The sequence below is a fragment of the Vanessa atalanta genome, chromosome 16 (assembly GCF_905147765.1).
Source record: "Vanessa atalanta chromosome 16, ilVanAtal1.2, whole genome shotgun sequence".
Classification (NCBI taxonomy): Eukaryota; Metazoa; Arthropoda; class Insecta; order Lepidoptera; family Nymphalidae; genus Vanessa; species Vanessa atalanta.
This window is the reverse complement of record NC_061886.1, coordinates 4,203,909-4,231,502: the sequence shown is the minus strand read 5'-3', so window position 1 is coordinate 4,231,502 and position 27,594 is coordinate 4,203,909. Positions and strand designations below refer to the sequence as shown.

General features: G+C 32.3%; 1 protein-coding gene across 1 annotated transcript in view; it reads right to left on the bottom strand.

Annotated features, from left to right (window-relative positions):
* The window catches only part of LOC125069910, a 256,125-nt gene extending 230,232 nt beyond the window's left edge, over positions 1-25,893 (bottom strand). Inside the window, exon 1 of the mRNA XM_047679521.1 lies at positions 25,857-25,893. Coding sequence (XP_047535477.1) covers positions 25,857-25,878 — 22 coding nt within the window. The 5' untranslated portion in view covers positions 25,879-25,893. The remainder of the gene's footprint in view (positions 1-25,856) is intronic.
* Positions 25,894-27,594: the final 1,701 nt, after the last annotated feature.

Genomic DNA, 27,594 nt, shown 5'->3' with positions numbered 1-27,594 from the left:
CGTTTTATTCTTAATACAGTTCTTTTTTCTCAATAGTTACATACAGAATGAGTTCAGGTGCAATTTCTTTAGCTAAGCTTTAAGAAGCAAGGGGAGTGTAAATACTGCCTAATTCCATACTCCGGGCTGCCGCTGAGAATTTCTTAACAATTTGTATCCGACATGGGGCTTGGATCTGAATTTGCAGGCTTATATGCTTAATACTTAACGAAACAGTACATGCCATCAAAAATAAAATAATATGGAAAATATTATTGTAATAATTTCAATGCTAAGGTATACTCACTTCGCAGCAATAATACGAAACGAAAAATATTATCACAAGATAACAGGCAATTTTTAACCGGAATTAAATTTCCACAAGCTATAATGGAGTTTACCGCTAAGAATTTTTGTGGGAGACCATTATCTAGGAATTCAGCTGTATAGCAAGAATTCCGTAAATGGGGACGGCTTATGACGTAGCCAGAAGATAGTCTCGTATTTCCGTGGATAGAACTGAACTCAGCTCTTTAAGCGCTGTGAAGTGAAAAAGGAAATTGCTTTTATTTTTTTGTTTAGTGTTAACTAAATACAAATAATTATATATGTATTTTTCATGTTCGTATAACTTGCAATTATTTCAGCACTTTAGCGCTTTTTGCTCTTGCTTTTATATTTTATTATTAATAACATCAAAAATAACTTATCTGTTATTGTTATATAACTATCAAACGCAGCCGACGTAGCATGTATACCGCAGATGTCGAGAAGAACACAGGATACCCGATACACTCAACTACTTTATTGACCAATAACATTTTATCGGTTAAAGTTGTTCAAAGTGGATAAATATAAATATACGACGTTATGTTTCGTTGCAGTTTTCCAAGTATCCTCTGATAAATTTATTTTCCAAAAACAATATGTATTTTGCAATGATTAGTTAGATGAGAGTAACAATGTAACTTCGTCCCCATATAATAAATAATTATTATTGAATATAATCTGCTTATTGTGGTAGTGTAGTTATTTCATTAATTTACACTATGAAAAGACCAACATAATTTCATAAGGCAATATCTTTCAGCATTTGAGAGATCTAAGGTTCTAAAAACATCGAAAAGTGAAAAATCACACAATTTACTGAGCGTATTTACGAAACACAAAGTTTTTCCCCGCTCTTAGTCTATAGCGGTATTCCAATTAGTAGCAACACATTAAGCAAACGCTCACTTACACTTTCAATTAAAACTTTTAGTTGGCAACTCGTCCTAATTATTCAATTAAAGCAAAAGTCATTTATTAACTCCCCTAACCCTTTTGGATACGTGATTCTTCGTGGAGGCCAAGAAAACGTAAACTTTATACGTGTTACGGAAACATTAATTTGGACTTAAAATAATTTCTAATTTGATCACTTCAATGAGTATGAATCAATGATGTTTCACAATCACAAAAAAATGCCAAGGATTTTCAGAAAGAAAAAAAAAACAAGCAACAATTTTAAATAAAATTATTTAATTCATGCTTAGAGAAGCTGATAAGTAAAATAAACTCGTAACGAAATAACAAAAACACTTCCGTTTCATTTCTCTTCCTCGCCGTTCATACCAACCTAATCTTATCAAGATTCTTCGCCTATTTAGAACTGTATGTCAAACAAAAAGAATTTCGACAATTCGTCCGTAAATGTCGGTCCCTTCACACGCTACAAACACTTAAGGGGAAATTTCTTTTTGCCTCCATACTATCGTTTCAATAAAGCGTTGCCTGTTTTTCACGAACCCTACCCATAATAATAAATCTTCACTTTGGAAATCAGGTCGCATCGTGACATTCTCGCAACTTTTAAACGTCATTCCATTTTGTGGAACGATATTTAGCGGATGAGTATTTTTGTTTTACAGGAATTGACAGTACTGGGACATCATAGATACATCAGCAGTTATTTACATCGACAATGTATCTAAAATGACATCTGAGATATTTTGATCTTGTAATAAACGATTTCCAAAAAAACTTAGCAAAGTGCCAACCGAAAAGTTTACTGCCAAAATAGTTAATGAAATGATGAGACAAATTATTACAATTACAATATATATGACAATTATTTTTACTATTACTTAGTTCAGAACTAGGTATATACGTTTACCAAAGATCTTTATTGCGTGATTTACGAACACTCATGCATTAATTGACATCATATTTAAATGTTACGCTCGAAGTTCACTTAAAAATGACGAAGCACCTTGAACTATTCAGACATTGAAAATAAATTAAGTACTTAATTTTAACAATTAGAAGACTTTAAAATATCACTGAGCCGAGATGGCCCAGTGGTTAGAACGCGTGCATCTTAACCGATGATTTCGGGTTCAAACCCAGGCCGGCACCACTGAAATTTAATGTGCTTAATTTGTGTTTATAATTCATCTCGTGCTCAGCGGTGAAGGAAAACATCGTGAGGAAACCTGCATGTGTCTAATTTCAACGAAATTCAGCCACATGTGTATTCCGCCAACTCGCATTGGAGCAGCGTGGTGGAATATGCTCCAAACCTTCTCCTCAAAGGGAGAGGAGGCCTTTATCCCAGCAGTGGGACATTTACGGGCTGCTAATGTAATGTAAAAAAAAAATATCACTCATTTTGGAATAACAATATTATTTATTACATGACGTAAATAATTATTAATTATTCAGCTAAAACATTAAATTCCATGTCTTTATTTTTAAAGATGCCGAACCCAATATATTTTACTCTTAACAGAAATATAAATATTTATTCCCATTTTTCTTACATTAAAAATCTATCTTATCTATCTTGCAGGCCGACTTTCATCCTTAATTTTAACATATTAGATGATAATTAAAAAAAATTGTCATCCGTAAAGTATGAATTTTTAAATTTTATTGATTGGTTTTTAGTTATATACCCATATATATATATATATATATATATATATATATATATAAAATGGAGAACTTCGTATGAATTTTTATCCAAAATTTAACCCTCTTAGATGACAAATTTCTACAATTTCCATAAACACTGTAACTGTGACTCAAAAATAGAAGTCTATGCTCTTATTTCCATACTTCTAAATTTAAAATGAGCAAATTTCAAACAAAGTTTCATCCCTAAATCTAACCTATTAGTTAATGATTAAAAAAAAATATTTCGGTCTTTAACTAATATTAAATGTATGATGAGTGGTACTCAGTCTGAGTACCACTCATCACCACCATTCTACCGCTATCCACCTATGCGCCACCAACCTTGGGAACTAAGATGTTATGTCCCTTGTCCCTGTGATTACACTGGCTCTCTCACCCTTCTAACCGGAACACAACAATACAGAGTACTGTTATTTGGCGGTAGAATATCTGATGAGTGGGTGGTACCTACCCAGACGGGCTTGCACAAAGCCCTACCACCGAGTAAACGAAATTATTGTATTACGGTTTTAAGGTTAAGTAAGCCAGTGTAACTACAAACACAAGGGACATAATAACTTAGTTCCCAAGGTTGGTGGACCATTGGAAATGTAAGGAATTATTAAAACTTCTTACGAAGCCAATGATCGGTGGTGACCACTTGCCACCTATCCATTATCCACCATTTCATAAAAATAGTGATTAATTTCAAAAAGCTATACCGTCTCTCTTTATCTCATTAAACAGCGATTTCCATGCTTATAAGTTTCTAAAAAGGCGAGCTTCCGTACGAACACTTCATATTTTATGAATAAGTCGATAATACCATGTAGAGGGTTGACTTCTAGCCAAAGTCCTAACAATGAATTACTTTTGTTCGCGTTCGAAAGTTTGATATTAATTTAAATATTAAATAGATTTTAAAATAGATTGGCAAAGAGTCGTAAGCCGTTATTAATTACATTGTCTTTAAACTGTGTATATATGAAATAAATGGTTCTTTTAATTGGTGGTTGAGCTTTGTGTAAGCCTGACTGCGTAAGTACTACCCACTCATCAGATACTCTACCGCCAAAACGCAGTACTTAGTATTTATGTGTTCCAGTTTTATGTCTGCGCGAGGTAGTGTTATTACAGGCACAGGGGTCATAACATCTGAGCGCCTAAGGTTGGTGACTTATTGGCGCTGCAATTAAAATGTTTAATATTTCTTACACAAACAATATCTAAGGTCAGTGGGTCCACTTACCATCGGGCGACCCATTTGTCTATATTTAATATCCTATAAAAAATAAAAGGTATCATATGAATCATGCATAATTTCATTTATACCAGAAACGATGGTATTAATAAAATTATAATTTGACCAAACCAAACAGAACTACAACATTTAAAAATATTTGATAAAATATATTTAATTTCATGTTAACGTTTCTTAATTTAATAGAAAACATTATTTCTATCGTTTAATTAATTATAGGATTTACTTTACTAACTACGATAAAAGTAATACCAGAAAAACTAAGAAGTTGCCCATCACCCAAGTCATTAGGCATAAAGCAGAGAAAGGCGGGGTTTTAATAAACGTCTCTTCAACAAAAAACATCGGTGTAAGTTTTCGTTAGACGAATTCAGTAAAGCGTCGCTTAATCTGTTTTTCACGAACCCTATTCAGACGCGTCTGTACATTGTTTGTTTGTTATAAATTTCAGAAAAATTTGGAAACAAATTGCATTTCACTCTATTTTCCTTTTTGCAAATTACTCTATTCGTTATCTTTTAACGTAGTCACGCTTTCCTTCGTACTGTCATTAGTTCAATCGAGGAATAGGGTAAGTCCACTTTTACCAAAGGACGAGAATAATACGGCACATCGCAGGCGGCGGGTGCCTTAGTGAAAACATTATTCCAGCCACGCAGATCCGTAACGAGGACGAGCAGCATGGGTTGTAGGAACAGGGCATATGTCGAACATTTTCGTTATGAAAAAAAAAATCAAAGGTTATAAAGACAAAATAAAAACTAATAGCTAAAAGTGATTAAAAAAGCTATTAAAACTTAATTTATGTTTATTAATCATATGATTATTAATAAATTAGGTATACTCAAAGCTACAATACGGTAATGTACTGAAGATTGGTAAATATTGAGACTTCAGGCAGTAGGAAAGATTTCCTTAATAAGTTTTCCTCTACGGCCGAATACAACATGAATAGTAAACACGAATTAAGTATTAAATATAAACATTTGATTACACGATAAGATCCAATTAGAATTTCCGATTGGACCTTCCCGAATCATAGCATTCATAGAGTCTTAGGGTCTGTAAGTCATATATCAAGCTATGGAAGACATGGTTGTAACCATGTCTTCCATAGCTTGATATTTAAAGAGCAACTAGAATAATGTAAATATACACCAGTCCGAAAAATATAATTATTAAGCCCATTGACAACTGTTACATATATATATATATATATATATATATAAAATAAACAAAAGTCAAGTTCCACCTCACAGACGATGAGATAAAGCATTAGCATTAGCAGCCTGTAAATTTTCCCACTGCTGGGCTAAAGGCCTCCTCTCCATTTGAGGAGAAGGTTTGGAGCATATTCCACCACGCTGCTCCAATGCGAGTTGGCGGAATACACATGTGGCTGAATTTCGTTGAAATTAGACACATGCAGGTTTCCTCACGATGTTTTCCTTCACCGCCGAGCACGAGATGAATTATAAACACAATTTAAGCACATGAAAATTCAGTGGTGCCTGCCTGGGTTTGAACCCGAAATCATCGGTTAAGATGCACGCGTTTTAACCACGGGGACATCTCGGCTCTTATGAGATATTACGTTTATCAAAACCACTCATGAAACTATACTGACAGGACGGCTATCGCTCACTAACGTACTCTGCACAGCGCTACTTGGTATAAAAGGCGCTCTGGGGATAAAATATATCATACGCCTTACAATTATCGACACGCCATACGTCATAATATATTAGAATTTAAACAAACAATAATTTTATTAGGTAAAATTGTGTAATATTGAAAAGAAAGACCTGGCAATATTTTCTATTCTCAGTATATAATTGAACATTTTCTTTAAACTTTTCGTACTAAGAAATTAAATGTACAATACTGATTTTGTTAACACTGAAAACAATGGTTACTAATTCCCATCTAGATTTTCTCGAGTCCAGGCTGATATAATAATTAATTAAGTTTAAAAATGTAATTTTTCACTGGTCTTTCTTTGTCTTAGTAACATAATTAAATGTTTGTAAAAGCTGAACTGAGGATCTAAGCTCGATTTGAAGTTTTTGCGTTAGACAGCTCTTTTACTGGTGATAATTACAAAAAAAACAATATTACATTAAAAAAAAATAAAGATGATCATATCATATGTGATTATATAATACTTTTTTTTTAATAAAATCGAGTTAAATGAGAATAGATTATATTTAAGTTAGCTTTTACAAGTACGATTGTAATCGTTGTACAAAAGTCACTTCAATAAAACGCGAAGCTATCACCAATCCGCTATGTGGAACATTGGTGGAATTTCGCTAAAAAATATCGACAAGAAAATCAACAGAAATATTTTTATTACAATTCTGTACATACACAGAGCTAGATTTAGTGGACTGGGGACCTCGGGCGACAAAGGACCCGTAATTATATTCCAAATAAAGTCTTATTTTACTCAGTCGTATGTCGTTGAATAATTAAAACAAATTAAAATCGTTTTCCTTTCAAATTTTTAACTCCTTATAAATATTTTATATCGTTATTTTAATTATTTTCAAAAAATGTTTTAACAAATATTTATAGTATGTAGATAAATGTCTATTTATGTAAATAAATACTACATTAAATGCGTTTCACTCAAATAAATTGCACTTATCAAAATTGTGATGTTTCTATTTAGACATTTCTATTAGAGCCCTGTACCAAATCAAACCCAGTGTACCAAATCACACTAATTTGTAAAAGAAAAAAATGAAAAATCGACATGGCCCTGTCACTAGAACGCATGGATCCTAACCGAAGATCAAACTCAGGGGGAGTTAACATGTCGTCTCGTAATTGATGGTGAAAGAAAACCTCGTGATAGAGTCAGGTAAAATTCTGCCACATTTGTACATACCAGCTAACAAGTTTAATTAGCCATTTGATTAAAAGCCTAGCTACTAGAAAAATGGCGTCGTTCATAGAGTGCCCTGAATGACACTAAGCCAATACATCTTCGGTTTATTAAATAAAATTATTTATATTTATTAGGTTAGAATATTGAAAATGATTTGGTTTAATATTTTTTTATGAATGAAGCAGCGTGATGGAATAGGCTTCAAACCATATATAAGAGTAGAGATACCATAATATTTAAGAGAGGATGAGACTTTTACCCGGCTTAACCCAAATATGTTAACTAACTGTTAGTTTTATGCATTGAATATCATGTTATAGCTTTTAGGCGCGCTGAGAAAATGTGATGAGAGTGAATTATTATTTATACGCAGGGTTATTTTAAAACTACATGATGAAGTTCCTCGCTTAACTGCCAATTGAGTGTCAAGTCGCTCGAAATAGACAGCTTTACTTTATTCAAATATTGGACACTATCACAAACATTACTCTGATCAAAATGTAAGTAGCTAAAGCACTTGTGTTATGGAAAATCAGAAGTAACGACGGTACCACAAATGCCCAAGCCAAGACAACATAGAAAACTAATGAACTATTTCTACACCGACTCGGCCGGAAATCGAACCCGTGACATCGGAGTGGCGTACCCATGAAAACCGGTGTACACACTACTCGACCACGGAGGTTGTCAAATTTACAATATATAGGTATTTTATTACACACTAAATACTGGATAAAAATAAAACGTATATATTATAAATCTCTGTTGGTCGGCATATTTCTCAGACATCTTCAACAATCATCCAATTTTGCACGAAATTTAATAAGTTATACCTACACGTACGTGAGCTACCTCATGAATCACTCCGTCTATTTGTAAAAAACGTATGAAAAAACGTTTCGTAGCTTTTGAGTTTATCTCGTATAGACGCGGTTTGTATATTTTATAATATGTATGTAAAAACTAAATAAAGAAAGAACTTTATCATTATTATTTTATTATTAATATAACAGTTATTCAACAGTTATTCCTTCGAGAAATTCCTAGTAGCTTCCCGGAGTATGGAAATTGGCAGTTTTTACATTTCCGAGCCTCAGAAAGAACTTCGAGCCGTTGGTACTACGTCTGAACTAATTCCGGTCGTGACCGATTTACCGTTCTATATTACCGACCATAAGTGAAAAATACTTTTTAAAAACAATAGACTAATTTATATCTGACTTTTTAATAAAAAATAACATTAATTACTTAAAATTAATAATAATTTATAACATAACTAACTAAAACGAACGATTTTCTATGACTATGAGAAATAGTATGTCAGAAGCACCCAAACTTCGCGCCAAAAACCCAATCTGTGACAGGGGCGGTCGCGCGCAATTTTTTTTTTTAATCCAATACGTTGCAAGGTATTAATGCACGAGGCCATAAGAATATATTTATTATACCAACTAAATTAAGAAAATTTATATACAAATTCATAAGTAAAATATAATTATGATGTTAATTGCCATTATCATATTTGTGATGAATATGTAAACTCACAAATATTCAAACAAATTAGCTATAAATTTGAGTATATTCCATGGTTTCCAAGAGGATAGACTAGTTTATAACGTGGATGGACTAATTTACAATTTGACGTATAAACAGTTTGATAATTGATGAATATTTTAACATAATATTATTTTTGAATTGCTTTTCGTATACAAAAGGAACGGATCAAACAAGCTAAGGGTATTGTAAAGTGTAAACCAATATGATTGAAATATCGTACGTTTATAAACAAGGTCAGTAATGACAATGAGTGTTGGAATACTTATGTAGAAAAAGCTTATATCATTAGTAGTGTGAAAAATTCTTTGGGGTTAGTAAAATATTTAACAACACTTTTTCCTATCTAATCTTAACTCACAAGGAACTTTGCATTCATGCCGAAAATCTTAAAACTTGCATGATAGGAAATAAAAATGTTTTAGAGAGAGAATTTTATTTGATTAACACTTAAATATTTTATCTGATGCTATACATATGTCCCAGTTTTTGGGATTAATTCGAAGTAAAAAATTGTTTGTAATTAAATGACATTGATACAAATCTTAACTATAAATAGTAAAAAATAAAACAAATTACATTTTGCTAATGAAGGAACAAAACCTAAAAGTTACGCATTAAAGACCTGTTGCTGCTCGCGGCTTTGCCCGCATGTCCGGGGAGGGGATGGAGGTGTATTGCAGCCGTGGGGTCAAGTGTTAGGTACCTATATATATGTTTTTTTCTGTGCCCGTGACAACGTATATGCAATCGGGATGATCGGCTAAGTATACAGTAGTAACAAACAAACATTTTACTTTTAAAATATTAGTCAGAAATGGTTGTCAATCAAAAGACATTGAGACGGCAATTGTCAAATAGCCTTATTATTCATTCGCTCTCGTAAACGCTGATGGAAGCAATGCTAACTGTAATTGGACCACTTCTGAACAAAGGCAACATTCCCTTTTTGGAAAAAACAGCTTGGGTAATATTAGGAATTCTATCGAAGCCTTTTTGCGTAGCAACGTCTAGAAACGTTTGAATTGAGATCGTTATTGCTATTACTCGCCTTTTGCTTGGTAATGTAAGCGAGCAATGTTCGACTCATAAAACTTATCAGTCTGGAAGCATCATTGATCTGACCACCAATGTTATCGTAACCATCATTAATGCAAAATGTTCGCATTATTTTTATCAATTTCGAAGGTTGAATAACCCACACCATATTTAAGAATACAAATTCATAAAAAGAAAACAATTCGAAATTCGAAAAGCTACATAATATATTTCTTAGCGAAACTACATATTCATGAAGGCACGCGTGCCAACCCCTATTAGAATTGGGCCGCAAGCTCACTCGTATTTGTATAAGCTGATAAAATCGTAGTATTTTGTGAGGATATATTCTTTCAATGATAAAACAAAATACTTGATTATATTCTTCAATAAATCTCATTTTGTCGAGAATAGGAATAATTTTTGTTTTCACCATATATACGCGTCTCCCTCGATAAATTTTAATTGTAGTTCGTTCGAGGAGTTGACCTTGAAATCTTGTGAGACTTGAGGAGGTATAAGAGTCTTTTTTTGCATAATCGTATTATTTTAGGTCATTAATTTCAAAGTAAATGGTGCTTTCTTTTTATATAAAGATTATCATCGACGTACGAGTATATTTTACTTGACTGAAACGCCTGAGTGTAATAAAAAAAATACACAAATTAAGAATAGAATAAAAGAATAAATTAGATCAAAGAAAGGTGAGAAATTGTGTCCCTGTTTAATTTTAATGATACGTAAAACTTCGCCGAAAACTCTCTTTGTACGTGTACCTCTTATTTATCTTTCAAAATTTTTCTCGTTCTTGACTCTGCTGGAAGATATATTCATAAGGATAAGCCTGCCTTGTATAGTTAGTCCCCTTTTAATTATTTGTTATATATCTGTTTTTATTCTAGTACGTATAAAGTGACAAATAAAATCCATTGTGTTTGAATAAAACGTCTCCTACGTTTGAAGAAATGACAAATACGACAATGGGTATACATTTATTTCTAACATTATTATTCTTCTAATTTTAAATAATCGTGATCAAAGACCCTAATCTCCTTCTGCACAAAGATTTTCTTAGTATATATTTTTTTCGTCTTATTCTTAATGGATGATAAATTCAGCTAAATGTATTAAGAATTCATTATAAAATATATGATATCTTTATACGTGTATAATGTTGATGTAACACGCTGTTCCCAAGCGCCATTTTAGCTTACGAGAAAATGTAATGTTGCAACGTCACAGAGAATTTTTCATCTCGACTTTGTTAGCTATCAAAGACATTTTCGTACCGACAATGTAAACTTCAATTTATTAGTATTTAGTTTCAATATTTTACATGTAAGTATAAAAAAGAGCACGTGATACATAATTCAACAAACTGTTTTTTTTTTTCATACAAGAGATACATTATTATACGTTCCATACACGGAGCAACATTTTTAAAAAATCAACTCTGGAATTACATATTTTATATGTATTCAAACAGCCTAAAATTTAAAATAAGGTTAATACTGTACATTATACTAAATTTTAGTTTCTAGTTACATGAAATAACCAAAAAACAATGATATATTTTTTTAAACACTATCTTCATAACGACACCTTAATCTTTACAACCTTTGATTGATAAGCATAACTTACAAATAGATAAAATGTATAACTCTTTCCGTTAAATAGTATGTTTTAAACGCCTCCTGGTATGACAAAATGTATGCAAAAATTGTTAGTGATGTTTTATTCAGCTTCCAATATCAATCGGTCGTGATATAATATTTTTTTGCAATTGGCAAAAGTAAAGCTGTTCATAACATATGGATTCTGAACCAGGAGCTTTTGAAAACAATTTGATAATATTATCTATATATATAAAAATATCTATAAATAAAAATAAATGTTTGTACACATTTTTCCCTATTTTTTACGAAGGGTCAAATATAAGAATTTTTGACGTGTTCGTCCTTAAATATAAAAAAAATATGGAGACCATAATCTAACCTCGCAAAAGCCAGGAAGCTATCAATTTTATCAATAAATATAACATAGTTATCCAACCCACATTGGAGCTGCGTGATGGAAACACAATGGATTGAAACTCCAAAACCTTCCCCTAAAAGAGTGAAAAAGCCTTAGCCCAGTAGTAGGATATTTAATCAATCAATGAATGAAATTATGTAGACACCGTCCAAGAGGTAATCTTGTAAGTACCTCTTTGAATAGCGAGCCTTAGTCTTTGAGCTAGGTAAGCACTAACTCTTGGATCACGACTAGCGTGGGCGAGTTACGTAGACATGAGGGTCTTCCGAACTTTGTTAGTACCTAATTTTGTAACGAATTAATGATTCAGTTGTTGACTTCTACCGCTTTCAAAATAAAACCTTTGCTATATAAAATAAAATAAAAAAATTAAAAAAGAAAGAAATATTCTTTACAACATTGTCCGATTTCGGGTAAAGGTTCCCTATAATTGTCTTCAATTTTATTAGTGTTCTTTGAAATAAAAGAACGGCGACAAATAACAAAGGTCACAAAAATGCTCAGTCAAAAACCGAGCTTCAGTAATTGCCCCATCTACTGCTTTTACATTCGAACACACTGAACTGCGTAAAAGGGCTTAAATTATCATACATTAACAGTCTGTAAACTTCTCACTGCTGGGCTCCTCTTCCTTTGAGGTGAAAGCTTAGGAGCATATTTCACCACGCTGCTCCCATGTGGTTTGGTCGATACACATGTGGCAGAATTTCGTTTCGTGGTTTTTATTAGTCAAATTCACGACTTCAAACATAAAACATAAATGATTCTTTAATCTTTATGTATTTGAGGAAAACAATTGTTTACTTGTTTGAAGATAGATTTTACATGAAATTGCCAATTTTAATCACGGTAAATGAAGTCAATGTTTATTAATAAATGTCAATAGATTTACTTGGTGGTAGGGCTTTGTGCAAGCCCGTCTGGGTAGGTACCACCCACTCATCAGATATTCTACCGCCAAATAACAGTACACTGTATTGTTGTGTTCCGGTTAGAAGGGTGAGTGAGCCAGTGTAAAGCCACAGGCACAAGGCACATAGCATCTTAGTTCCCAAGGTTGGTGGCGCATAGGTGATGTAAGGAATGGTTAATATTTCTTACAGTGCCTTTGTAGATGGGCGGTGGTGACCACTTACCATTAGGCGGCCCATATGCTCGTCCGCCAACCAACGCTATAAAAAAAAAGATCTATTTCAAAGCTAAAATTACACGCTTGTGTGAAATAGTCCTTTAACGTAAGAAATCATTTAAACGCTATTAACTAACTGTTTGTCTGTTTGTTCCGGCTAATCTCTAGAAGGGCTGAATCGATTTCGACGGAACTTTCACTGACAGATAGCGGATGTAATAAGGAGTAACTTAGTCTACTTTTATTTTAGAATTATATATAGAATAAAAATAAAATCACGCTACAATATCCAAATAACTGAAATTCAAACAACGCGCACGAAGTCGCGGGCACAGCGATTCAAAGTCAATTTTGATTCTGTACTCGTTTAATTCTCATAGTAACTTAATTAGGATAAAAATGATGATAAAAATACATAATTCTAATATCAATCTCAGTATTACATATATTCAAAATCAAATCTAAATCTCCTTTGTTCGAGTGAATTAATAAAAACACGTTTGAATTGTTATGTTATGAGTGTTAAATTAAAGGTAAAGCCTACTAGTTTATTTTTTCTTTGTTTTAAATATATAATTCGTCCTAATCTACAATAATTGCTTGCTCAAGTTATTTCTGATTTTTTCCTACTAAATAATATTTAGGTTTTAATTCATTTAAATGTAGATACTTAATATATTAAAATGAAATACGGTCCAAGAAAATTTATTACGATTACATTCATTTATTTTTAGGGTACTTTTATTACGTACGCGATAAACTTGAGCCTTACTCAAAAATGGTGGAAAAGAATAACTTCTGAATTTCTTGCTGGTTCTTCTCGGTAGAATCTTCTTTCCGAACCAGTGGTAACTTTACATTTTAATTCAACACTCTAGCATGACGACTCAAAGGTGCTTATATGAGACTACTTTAATAAATAATATTTGAACGCTGACACCAACGTGAAGCTCGTTTTTATAGTAAAGTTTAAGCGACAGCCCGCCAATATATCACTGCTAGACTAAACCTCGTCACAGATTTATCATTCAAAGAGAAGGTTAGAGCTAATTTCACCACGCTGTTCTAATTTGGATTATTGAACATAAACAGTCCATCATCCAAAATATGAGGATTTCTTTACGATGCATTCCTTTACCGCGAAGACCGAGATGAAGTATAAAAGGAATTTAAGCACATGCAAATTTCGTGGTTCGAACTCACAATTTATCGTGTTTGAAGATCTCCTTCCAATTGATACATAGTTATATATATGTATACGCTGTCACAGTTACAAGAGGTCTTCGCATTGCAACAGATTTGTGTCTCTGGTTGCATAAATCAACAACGGGATTGCAAATACACACTTGATACTTGATAATACTGATCACAGAGATCTGATCTGATTACGCATACGACGCTATGCAATTATCAGCATTACAGATTTACGGACGATATATATATATATATATATATATATATATATATATATATATATATATATATATATATATATATATATATATATATATATATATATATATATATATATATATACATATATATATGTATATCGTCCATATACATATAGATACATACATATATACGTAATTAAATAAGTGATAAGACAATTACTGGCAACTAAAAACTAAACTAAACTAAAAACAGCAAAATAATAACTGGTTTGAATCTTATGGTCACACGATATTTCAATCAATTAAAATTTTTATTAAAAACATCGAAAGAGAAATTTAGGAATATAGGTATAGAAGAAAAGGTCATCGGGTCAAGGTTATTGAGTATATACAATCTCATTTGTGAAATCTACATGGTTTTGACATAAACACGGCCCATTTAGTGTCTTAGTATGATGTAGAACTTAACATTTCCAACAAAAAAATTGATGTTATGAATTTGAATGATCGTATACAGTGAACTTGGTTATACGATTACACTGTCTATTAAAGATAACTTCAATCCATAGGTCCAAAAGCATAATTAATACCGACAGAAGCTAATATCAATCTACAATCGGTTGACGCGGTCGAAGACTGATCAATCTGCGGGCCAGCGTTAGCGTTAGCTTTGAAATAGGAATTTAGGCCAAGTAATATACAGACTCGTTATAGACAAGATGTCTCTGCAACTTTGTCGGCTTTTGTAACGTTGAATGGAAATATATTGATATTTTTCGACAAACACTTTGATCAATAAATTTGTCCAATTTTTGTCTTGATGCATGAAGATAGTAATAAGTCAAGCTGTAAAATAAACTAGCTTTTCTTCGGTTGATAATAATATCCGAATATTTTAAAAATTTTTTTGCTTACCGCTTTTATTCTCGTTCCACAAACCTATTGATTGTATAATTAATTCAATGTAAATGTTAATGCCTGCAACACGAAATGTATTTTTGTAATAAAAATCAACATATTTATAGCAATTTGCTCACTGTACATATACGAGTATTTATAGACAAATATAAACCTAGTGTAGGTAGTTGACGAGAGTCAAATTTACATATGTCATAGTGAATATCGCCATAGAGACTTCACGTTGCTGTTTCGCATGATATATTTTTGAGGTGATATATATGTAGATTTCTAAAAGATTCCGTCAGTTGAATGATGAAATATATTTCGAAGAAAAATGGTCCAAGTAATCTTAATAAGAAAGAAAGAAAGAAAGAAAGAAAGAAAGAAAAAATGGAAGAAAGAAAGAAAGAAAGAAAGAAAGAAAGAAAGAACACTTTTATTTGGGACCGTACAAAACATTTAAACAAAAGAACATAAAAAAAAAAAATTAGCAATAAAAAATGAATTGATACAAAAAAGGGTTAAAAGAAACAAAAAAAAAATACTATATTACAATAAACATATATGACGTGTCCCAAATAGGTGTACCATTCAGCAATTAATAGGCGTGGACACCTAATGCTGGTTTTCAATGGTACCCTCTTTGATAACTACTGATAATACAACTTAATTCAACGGATAAATCTTAGATTTTATTTTAAACATTTGTAAGTATTTATGTTCGTGAACGTTATTTTAAAAGATTCTATTTAACTTGCAATGTATATTTGATCGGGTGGGATCTTGCGACTCAATTTTGAAGACATATTTTCAACCGATTTGTTAGCTTTCAATGATAATTAAATATTTTTTTATAATTATTTAGAATCTTTAATCAAAATTAACTCGGTTTAATCAAATTCTGATCTGTATAATACAGTATTAACTATAGAAAGGCAAAATACAATAAAGATAAATAAAAAAAAGAGTATAATGAGTATTACGATTTAAATAATTATTTTCATTTTTGTGAATACTAAAATAACTTTATCACTAAAATGTAATAAATAACCATTGAAGGGGCAGTTGATATTAAGGGAATATTTTAGACTAAGCCGTTGACTTAATTGATTTGTATGGCTTTTTTAATTTAGTTTGACCTTTTGCTTTTGCAATGTTGCCAGCTCATGATAAGTAGTCGTCGTCACTAAGTTTTATTGTAAAAAATGTAGACCACTTGATACACCATCAATCAATACACCACCGATTACGTTATCTGAGATGATTTATCTCATTTCGATATATAATTACACTCGCTCACTCATCCTTCAATCCGGAACACAACATATCAAAATCAAAATATACTTTATTCAAGTAGGCTTTTACAAGCACTTTTGAATCGTCATTTAACAAACTATTTAAAGTAAAGTTACCACCGGTTCGGAATGTAGATTCTACCGAGAAGAACCGGCAAGAAACTCAGTAGTTACTCTTTTTCAATATCTAAAATTACAGTCATGTTGGTTAAATACAATTATATATATATATTAATACAAATACTATTATTTGGCGGTAAAATGATCGCTATATGGCAATCCCATATTAAATTACAATAACATTATCAATTTGGTCGTATGCTTCATCTGATTCTAGATCCATCATGGTGGTGGGGTTGTGTGCAAGTCTTTTTGGCTAGGTACACTACTCATAAGATATTCTACCGCCACAGAGTAATAATACTAGTACTGTGGTGTTCCAGTTTGAAGAGTGAGCATAACGTCGTGGCTCCCATGGTTGGTAGCGTCATGGCGATATAAAGAATGTTTAAATATTTCTTACAGCGCTAATATGTATAGAGGGTGGTGACCACCATCAAGCCAATTGCCCGTCCGCCTACCCATACTATAAAAACAAAGAAAAAAAACGCTTTTTAATTTTACTTAATAATACCACAGTACCCTTCAAGTAAATATTTAAACATAAGTCAAACATGTTTAATTTAAGTTAAAATGCAAAGTATCGCAGACGTTATAAGTGTCATCTTGCTTAAGACAAAGAGAAGTCTTCTTCCGAAGTTATGCGACGAATTTTCATGTGACACCAATTTTCTAATATCACTTTAAAGGGGGTGAGACATTTCCTAACGACGCGTTTTAATTCTAAGTTGACGACCAATTAGTCGTCCTATTGATTTTAATACCTTTGTAATAACGTTCCTTGCCAAAGCCGTTTCACCAAGGAACTTAACTGATTAGAATTCATTCAATCTACCAAATTAATGGAATTTAAGTGACATATTATTATTTTTTTTTAAATAGTCTTTACTTTCCTTATGCAATACAAGCCAATAGTTAACCATGTCATCGAAACATATATTATATACTCGTATGTATATAAGATTTTAAATTAACTTGGTTATTTTTATTACTATAAGTATTTGAAACGGGATATTTACCATGTTTTTTTTTTGTTTTTATTTGGTTGAGCTCGATATTTCGACATTATCTACGAATGTCTTGTTCACGAAACAATCTCGTTAATATCCCGTTTCAAATACTTAGAGTAATATGTATGTACATATGTCTAAAGAAAAGTTAATATAAGCATTGGACACCGATCAAAATATCACGAGATCCTTTTTACATGCTCATCCTTGCCCCTATCACGCCATGCTCCACTAAGGATTTGGCAGAGCTCATCTCAGGGGAAAGATCTCCATGACACCCCTCGCAAGTTTGCACTATAGCAGGAAAACGTCTCAAATGACGTCCTCTTAAGGGACGCCTGTCACGGGACACAAGAGAAAGACTGTCATCTGAGCTGTATCGCATCATATCATTACTTAAATCAATTAAGAGTTCTTTCAAAATAATTTTGGATACTTAAGATTTGAGTAAATATGAGCACGATTATATTTGGCATGGAATTTAATGTAAGCAAATTTGAGTTGATCATCCATGCCTTCTGTCCGTATATATAATACCATGTAAAGATTTGAAGTACTTCAGTAGATACTTTTTTGTGAAATTCAACAAAAGTTGCTAAAGATACTTTCAAACAACTTTTCATGTAACAATTTTCACCCATAGCATGAGAATTATTTGCCGTGGCAAAAAATTCCACTTTTACGTACAAAGGAATGTATACTCTATTCCAACCATAAGAGTAGAAAAGCCAAATAAACAACATTTGACAGCAAATTGATGCAATATCATTGGCCGGAAGCTTGACTAATCTATGACATTCACTATTTGCGAAAAAAATGGCGTTTTGAACGTCGACGAAACTTTTAAAAAAGTAAAACGTTTCCACATAGAGAAGTATAGCGTCTATCTTATCCATATATCCATATCGACTTGAACGCACTCGCATAAAAAAAAATGAGGAAAACATAAGCACTCAAACTTACAAACATCATAACTATGACACTGCACGCTATCTTACAAACGTTGGATATCGGCTGACCACCAACATGCCTATCTGATAAGTTGCATGTTTCGTGTAAAATGTTCACTATAAAAAATATAAAAAGCACCTCAATCTGTACTAAAAATATATTTTGCAAGGGTACATTTTAGTTATCTTTCTATTAATGGTATATTTCTATTATTTATAAATGATATTTTTTGATTGTGTTAATAAATAATCTAAGTGATTTAAATACTTTGAAGCAACACTAATATAAATATAACTAATATACATATATATAGAAACTGTATTCTTTCTATAAATATATATATATATATATATATATATTGAAACTCGAAATGATATTTATATCACAGTGTATTTTCAACAATAATCACTAATCTAGAATCTGCGACAGACCATAACTGTATCACTTATTTACGTACTATTCTTATGAACAACTCAATACAAAGTTTTATCAAGTAGTGAAGTTAGTATTTCTTAATGCAGAACATTATTACATAGTATAAAACAAAGTCGCTTACCGCTGTCTGTCACTATGTATGATTATATCTTTAAAATTACACAACGGATTTTAATGCGTTTTTTTTAATAGATAGATTGATTCAAGAGTTGTAAACTCTAAAAAAACTCTTCAAAAAAGTCTGCAATGATATCTCTTAGGTATAGCCATACCTAAGAGATATCATTGCAAGAGATATCATTGCAAGTTGTAAACTCTTGAATCAATCTATCTATTAAAAAATCTATCTATCAATCTATCTAGTAAAAAGTAAAGGATAAAAAATAGTTGTTGTGGGCTCACAACAACTATTTTTTATCCTTTACTTTTTACGAGAAATAATGGCTTATTAAGCATTAATCCTAATCCAATTAGGTACCTTAAATACATTGTGCATTTAATATAGATTTATATGGTCACAGCATGAAATTTAAAACAATATTTTCGAAGATATTACAGTTTTAAAACGCAGGAAAATAGTTGTTTGTCTTGTCTAACGATTGAAAAACAGTGAACGTTGTAAGACATTCTGTAGTATATTTAATATCAGTATTGCACCCGTCCGAAGCCGGGGCGGGTCGCTAGTAAATTATAAGAAGTAATTTAATTTATGAAAAAGTCTAACTACAGAGTTTCTTGCCATTTACGCTCGGAAAATTTTACAGTCCTCACTGGTTGCCTTGCAATTTAATTAATTTTCTAAAATGCCGATTCCAAAGCGTTTTTCAAAGCCTAACTGAATCAAATATATTTTGTTTCTTCTTCAGATGCTATCCTGAAACTTTGTAATAATATAGAAAGCTAAGAAACACTTACAGGAGTACTTGTTCCTGAACTTAAGTTCGCTAAGGGAGATATGCTTGGAGTCAACAGAGTTGAGGTGATACGACCGATAACTAACGTGGCTAATGGTACAGAGATCTTAGCTTAGCAAGCTAAAGTCGCTTTGCTGACGGGTCAATACTTTAGATTGTAAGTGATACTGTCCGTTTACTTTAATATATACAAGTACAAAACATTCCTAGTACAACATTCAATTTAATTCAAACTATATAATATTCTTCTGTACAAATATTATAAAGCTGAATATTTAAGAAATTACTGGTCCAATTTGAAAAAAGAATTTAGTGTTAGATAGCCCATTGATCGAGGAAGGCTATAGATTATATAACATCACGCTACAGCCAATTGGAGCTGAGTAACAATTAAAAGTGTTACAAAAACGGAGGAAAAATATTATAGCCGAAAGAATGATTATAGTCGGGACGAGCAGCTACTTTAATTATAAAAGTTCAATCATAGAATAAAATAGTTAATCAGTAAAACTAAAAAACATCTCTCAATATGTAGGCTAAAAATACGAATCCAAAGAATAACAATACCTCGTTTTATTCGCAATATTTTCAGTACATCATTATTTATTTTATCGCGAACCAATTTTATTTATCTTTCGCAAGAATTATTTCATTGTTTATTAAAATTATTCGACTGTGGAATTGATGGAACACGCTTTATATAAATGAAGTTTACTCATCATTATGATAACTTACATTGTGATCGGAATGTTTCCTATTATTACGTAAGTTATAAACTTAGCCGTAAATTAGTTATAGGAAAATTGACGGTAATTATTTATAAACTATAACTAAACAACTCAATAGAACATTGCACTAATGGAATATATCGGCTAACGTCCGCTGTATTCGATTTCTGATGACGTCATATCAGCTTTAACCCATGACAGCACAAAAGCACCCAGCTTTTCTAAATATTACGTCATTAATTTGTCATTCATAATTAACTTTAAAATATATTAGTAAATTATTATATTACGATAATTCTTTATCACAATCGTTCTAGACTTTCAATTTTATTGATCGAAATGTAAAAACTAGATTATTATCACTATTATTATTACTAGATTATTATATTATTATCTTTTGTTGAATTTTACTCAATTAATCTTCATATACATTGCAATGAATAAATTTACTTCAATATTGTTTCGTAGCAATAAGATAACATTTTATAATTTGGACGCTGTATAATTTACTTTTAAGAATATCAGTAGCGTATAAAAAAATAATCTGGTTGACTAGCACATCTTAGATAAACAAATCTCTACAAAGAGAAAACATTCTCTAAATTTTTATTCAAAATACACATAAATAAAACCAGCAAAGGTTCCTTTCAGTGCATCTTGTTTATGCAAAATATTATCAAAACGCTCTTTGAACGTAAGCGATGGCTTTGTATATAATATATATTCTTTTATTCTTGAGTAAAAATAATATACTATTTTTTATGTATGTAAACCTAACTTAATACTTTTTATCTATTATATACTCAACGCGAATTTACACCATTAACACGAGAAGCGTGTCCGTGATAGTTTATTTATTTTCTATTTATACAAAATACATTGATTGAATGTATTAAATTCTACTTTGATAATATGTGTTTTTTTCTTTTTTATTGTGTATGGGCTTACGCTTAAACACATCATAGTATATGACGGTTCGCGCTTGCCTTGAAAGGTTGCCTTGCACCGGACAGTAATGATCAGGAAACCAGGACGTAGATAGAACATGCCATGTCTTGGCTGGCAGGAGAAATGAGAAAATAATGTGCTTGCGAATGGGTGGAATTTCGATGATGCAGAGGAGGCTTGTACGCTCACAATGCGACTAATTGTCCGATGGTAGAAAAGTGAAAACTCTGTGAAGAATACTCTATAAAATACTTGACAATCATGCTTTTTGCGCCGCTGTTCCAAAATGGTTTTATTATTTATGAATACTTTTAAATCTTCATTATAGCAAGCAAACCTTTATAGAATATTTAAAAAAACACACACACTACCAAAAACGGCTACATAGTGATCGTTTGCCTGTAAAAAATTGTATACAATTAGTAATTTACTTGGTGGTAGGGCTTTGTGCAAGCCCGACTGGGTAGGTACCACCCACTCATCAGATATTCTACCGCCAAATAACAGTACTCTGTATTGTTGTGTTCCGGCTAGAAGGGTGAGTGAGCCAGTGTAATCACAGGAACAAGGGACATAACATCTTAGTTCCGGAGGTTGGTGGCACATAGGTGATGTAAGGAATGGTTAATTTTTCTTACAGCGCCTTTACCATCAGGTGGCCCATATGCTCGTCCGCCAAACAATGCCATAAAAAAAAAAAAAATTTCGTAGCATCTACTGTCAAACAGTGATACATACTATTGCTGTGTTCAGTTTCAAGAGAGAATTCCAGCGAGTCAATGTAACTACAGGCTCAAGGGAGATAACATCTCAGTTCCCAAGTTGATGGCGCATTATCGATTTCCTTAATGGATAAATTGCTTACGGCGCCAACTATGAGCAGTGGTAACCACTAACCATCAGATGGCCCATTTGCCAAACCACCTAACTATAATATGAAGAAAACCCTTGGGAATTAAATGATTAATGACTTTCCATCAATAAATAAGTATAATTTTCATCGGAATAAACAAAACTAAATTTAAAGAAACACTGATGTTTGCTCTATTTATATAAACAGTGAATATATATTGCAGAACAAACACGAGGAATTCAACTGATTGCAAATATCTCCAACTTCGCTCGAGAACATTAATAATGCAGTATTAGACATTTACATTGACAATGCAATGCCGTCTGAGGAATCGTAGTTATTACGTCTTGTGTATGCTTATATATAATCTCAGACAGCGAAATCAATAATACAAAATTAAAAAAGTAAAAATAGCGTCTTCAAAAAATAATGGAAAAGCTTACGTCTAGTTGTATTTTTAAAGGTTTTATATTATAAGCTATAAAATTATGAAGTCGATGCCAACTAGCTTAATTTATTTATAGAATTAAAATTACGTACTTATAAATTACATTATTGAAGGATAACTATAACCGCTTACGAGTGGTTTGCAAATCTGGTAAATGTACAAACAGAACTTCAAATTTGTCGTTGTTCCTTTTGAAGTCGGTGTAATTAATGATGTGGAACATCTATTAGTGGTATTTTGGGGATAAGACCGACTCATATGCCGTGACGTCAAGCATGCTGCTTTCCTAAGCCATGCCATGCCCCTCCCCACCTCTGCTCTTCTTGACTACCTCATTGGTCTAGTGGCTTTTGCGAGGTTCTTATTTCAAATCTCAGTTCGGGCCGATAAAAAGTTATCGTGTTTGTGTATCGAAAAAGTCCCAGTGGCATCCCGAAGTCTAGTATTAAGAAGTGTGTACACTCCCGTGCCTTGAAAAGCACGTAAAGCCGTTGGTCCTGTGCCTCAACTCTTTTCGGTCACATCAGATTTGTCGTTTTATCGGATTATGAGAGTTAAGGAATAGGAATACCTTACATCTTCAACGCATCACCAACCTTGGGAACTAGTATGTAATATCCTTTGTGCCTGTAGTTACACTGGCTTACCCACCAGAACACAATAATACTAAGTTTTGCTATTTGACAGTAGACTATCTGATGAGTGAGTGGTACTTGCCAAAGCCGCGCTTGCACAAAGAGCCCTACCACCAAGTAAATGCATTGATTTTATTTTTATTATCTAACTTTTTATTATATATTTATTTATATTATCAACGAAACTATTTTTTTATTTATTACTCTTACATATTTATTAATTTTCTCTAATAACCAATACAATAACCATTAATTTCGATATTTCGCATCTGCTGTATATAATAGTTCATCATGTTATTTTACACTTTTATTGTAGACGTGCAGCTACTATTTCGCTCCCGTGGGATGTATATAGACATATATAACCTTTTTCAATAAAAGGGATATCGAACGCAAAAAAATACAAACTAGGCTGGGAGATCCTGTCATTCAACAGCGCGTTAAAAAAAACAGTCTTCAATTTTAAATATAAGTATTCTAATACAAATCTGTATATTCGTCAATCTGTTATAGTTTCACGCTCAAAATACTGAACCCAATTCGATTAAATTTGGTATGATGCAAGCTTGAAAACCAAGGAAAGAAATAAGTTACTCTTTTATAACTAAAACCTGAAGACCAACCTAACCTAACCTAAACAGGAGCAAAAGAACAGGCGACAACAAGTATGCTATTTTTGATTTCAATTTAAAAAATGGTAACTATCAAACTTTTTTTACCAATATAGAAATGACAGGTCCTAAGGTGATAAGTTATTCTAATCACGAGCATTATAACAAGACAAGACATTGTTCTATATAGGCCGTCAAGTTGGCATCTGTTTCAGAGAGAGATAGATGTGAATATGCCACCAGATGGTATATGGTCATCTACGTTCATCGACATTGCCAAGACAAGAGGTATAACTCCAGACCGCCAAACCGCCGTCAACCATCGCAACTACGATATTATGTCCCTTGTGTAATTATACTGGCTAACTCGGGACTCAAACTGAAACACAAATGGACAGTATGTTGACGTGTGACGATATAATAATAGATATACCTGCAATAAATTCTTCTAAAAAATCTAAGCTAATATTCCAATATGCAGCTATTGTTAAGGGATAAGGGTTTATTAAATATTGACTCAGGACTTTCTCTGGACTTTCCAGCAAAACTGAAATTACATTACATTACATTAACATCCTGTAAATTTCCCACTGCTAGGCTAAGGCCTCCTCTCCTTGGTGGAAATTGAAATTAATTTAGTCATTTATTGTCAAAGAAAAAAGAACTACATAAAACGATTTTCAATCTATCATTTTTTTATTTCTTTGTTTAGCGGATATAAGGTGTAAAGGTTTAGATAAATTAACCAATATCCTAGTTAATGTTAAACACACATAGGAAATCTCCTAGTATTGACAATAATCTGAAAATTCAAACAAACGTACTTATTCTAATTTAATTGAGATTTCACCTTTAACATTGCACCTGTTTAAAAAAGTGTGTAACTTATCGCAGAACAACTGCAGTTAAAGCTTAATAATAATTAATCACCTTAGAGACTAAGGAATACACTTAAAGGCCGGATTAGAAACATTTATCTTTGAAACGTAAGTATTTTTTTCCCAATATCTCTAGAAAAAATGTGAAATATAAAATCAGTTAAAAATATTAGATATGATAAAATGTACCATCTCTTACACAATTATATTCAGAGTATCTTCTAATTGGCTTGCTAATCAATTCGTTACAAAGGAAACGGAAAACTCTGCGAATAATATATTTTATAATTGAACTGAAGTAAAGTCCTAGTATTAAATATATTAATAATATTGACACATTTATAAAATACTCAATATATATTAAATAAATACTTTAGTATTAAAAATAAACGTGTTCGAAATATAAAATAATAATTGAACTAAACTGCATAAGAAACACAGTTTTCGTCCAAATACATATATTATCGTAGCCATAGAAAGGCAATGATAAAATTATTATAGTTTAATAATAAATAAATATTATGAATACACGAATAAAGTAATATTTAAAATGATATGACATCGGAGATAAGAATCTAATCCACATTATAATTTCAATCAATTATATCTGAATACAAAATTTATTTTCAAATATCAATTCCGTTTGATCACAAAATTTTATAAAGAAAATCACAAAGCACAAATGCGCCAACCCGCAGTGATATTACGTTGCAACATCAGTATAAACTATCAAGCCACTAAAAGCAAGAGGTTATAAGTTTAATATAGAAATTACTGTATATTATTTACGTTCAAAATTAAACATAGTTCATTATTCACAAAAGAACAGTTCTAAACGTTCTTGATCATTTAGCAGCTGAAACAAACGACTCATTCATAAGCAATTCGTAAGCGGCTTCAGTAAAGCTTACCTGATCTCAATTCGAAAGGCATGATATTAAGCGTGAAAGAGCCCCTCCCCTGCAGCCAGTCCCGGTCACATTTACGTTCCACCCCTCACCATTGCACGATATCTAGAGCTACACACACTCATACACTATCACTTTGACGAACACCACTTTCGTTGTATGAACCAGATTGTTAGCTGTCAGAGGGTAAGCATGACGCAGAGTGTTCCCGTTACGTCAAAAAACTGTTTAGGACGGTTCGACACAGCCTCCGCAGCGATGGCGATTTCGCTTCTGCCGCTGGGATGCGGCGCGCGCCGCCAGCGCCCCCCGTAGTCATGACAACGGTCCGGGCGATCTACCTCGTCCTCTCTAGCATACAAAAACAAAAATAGCGAATTAATTGCGTAATCATGTGACGAGATAACTTTGCAGTTTATAAATGCATCAAAGGGGTCGGAGATATTAATATAAAGGAGACAGGTTCAATAAAGGTACGTAATCAGTATACTCTCAAAGCGTTCGGTGGCTTTGTTTCGAGGAAGCCGTTTTTCAACTTTAATGCTTTATGTCATAGTTGTATTTTTTTATGAATGAAAGTGATACGACGTTAATTTCGAGAAACATGAGCGATACTTATTACAATCGAGATCATCTAATATCATCAAAGAGTAATGCTTTTCAAATCATTTTAATAATATTTATTTATGCTGAGTGTGATAAAAACTGTAAGGGTACTGTTACGGAATATCCTTGCGGAGACAGAATAGGCATTTCCATATGGCGTGAATATTATATTTCATCAAATAATTAGTTTATTCATAATAATAATTATTTAACTCTTTCGTATTTTGCAATCAGAAATATTTGTTTTGTTATTTTTAAATATGTGAATATCTATTTGGAATTGGTCAATGGCAATCGTGATGGTTGTTGTTTCTGATGTGATCTTGTAATCTATTATACGAAAAACACTCTCATCATCGCCCAAATCGAAGCGAAGGATGAATATCTCTAATATCTTACAAACCTGGGTGAGTTTGGAATGCAGGTCGTGGTGAAACGAATGTTGAGCCTGAACGTTCTTAAACGGAGATCTACTTATTTCACGGAATACGTAAGAGCCCTAAGAAAAAGGTAGCCATCGTTGTTTGAAGTCAGTGATAAAAGTTAGCCCTGAAAGTTATTTGGACCCGGCTCTTGACGGAAGACGAAGATCACTTACTCAAGTGAACAGGGTGCACTCCACTTCTCCCTCCCTTAGAAAACTTAAAAATGCCACTAAAACATTGGATAGAAGATCGCGTAAAAACCTTGGTGATTTCGGCAGTCAGAATAATAAGGGGATATCTTATGTTATCGTGAACGATGGCAACAATTCCACTGATGATCCAGCTGGGATACTTTTGGCAGATTTGTTATGCTAGAGACATATTAAATAAAAACTACCAACTTTATGTGTGAGTGAAATTAGGACACATTCTTCTTCTGCCTTTATTTATTAATCCCATATGCATGGTCTTCAGTGAACGAGTATGTTGGGGCACAAAATACCAACTATAGTACAGGTGGTCCTATAGTACAACTGTTATTCTAGTTTATCATAAGCTGATTTTCGTTATCAACTTGAAAGTCGGTTTAGGAGACAAATTATATGTGAAATTGAATTATCTCAAGATGCCACTACAGTAAACGGTCACGTCTGACCGAATAGGCGTATCTTATAATATATACACGCTGCAGTTACTAACTGACTAGCACA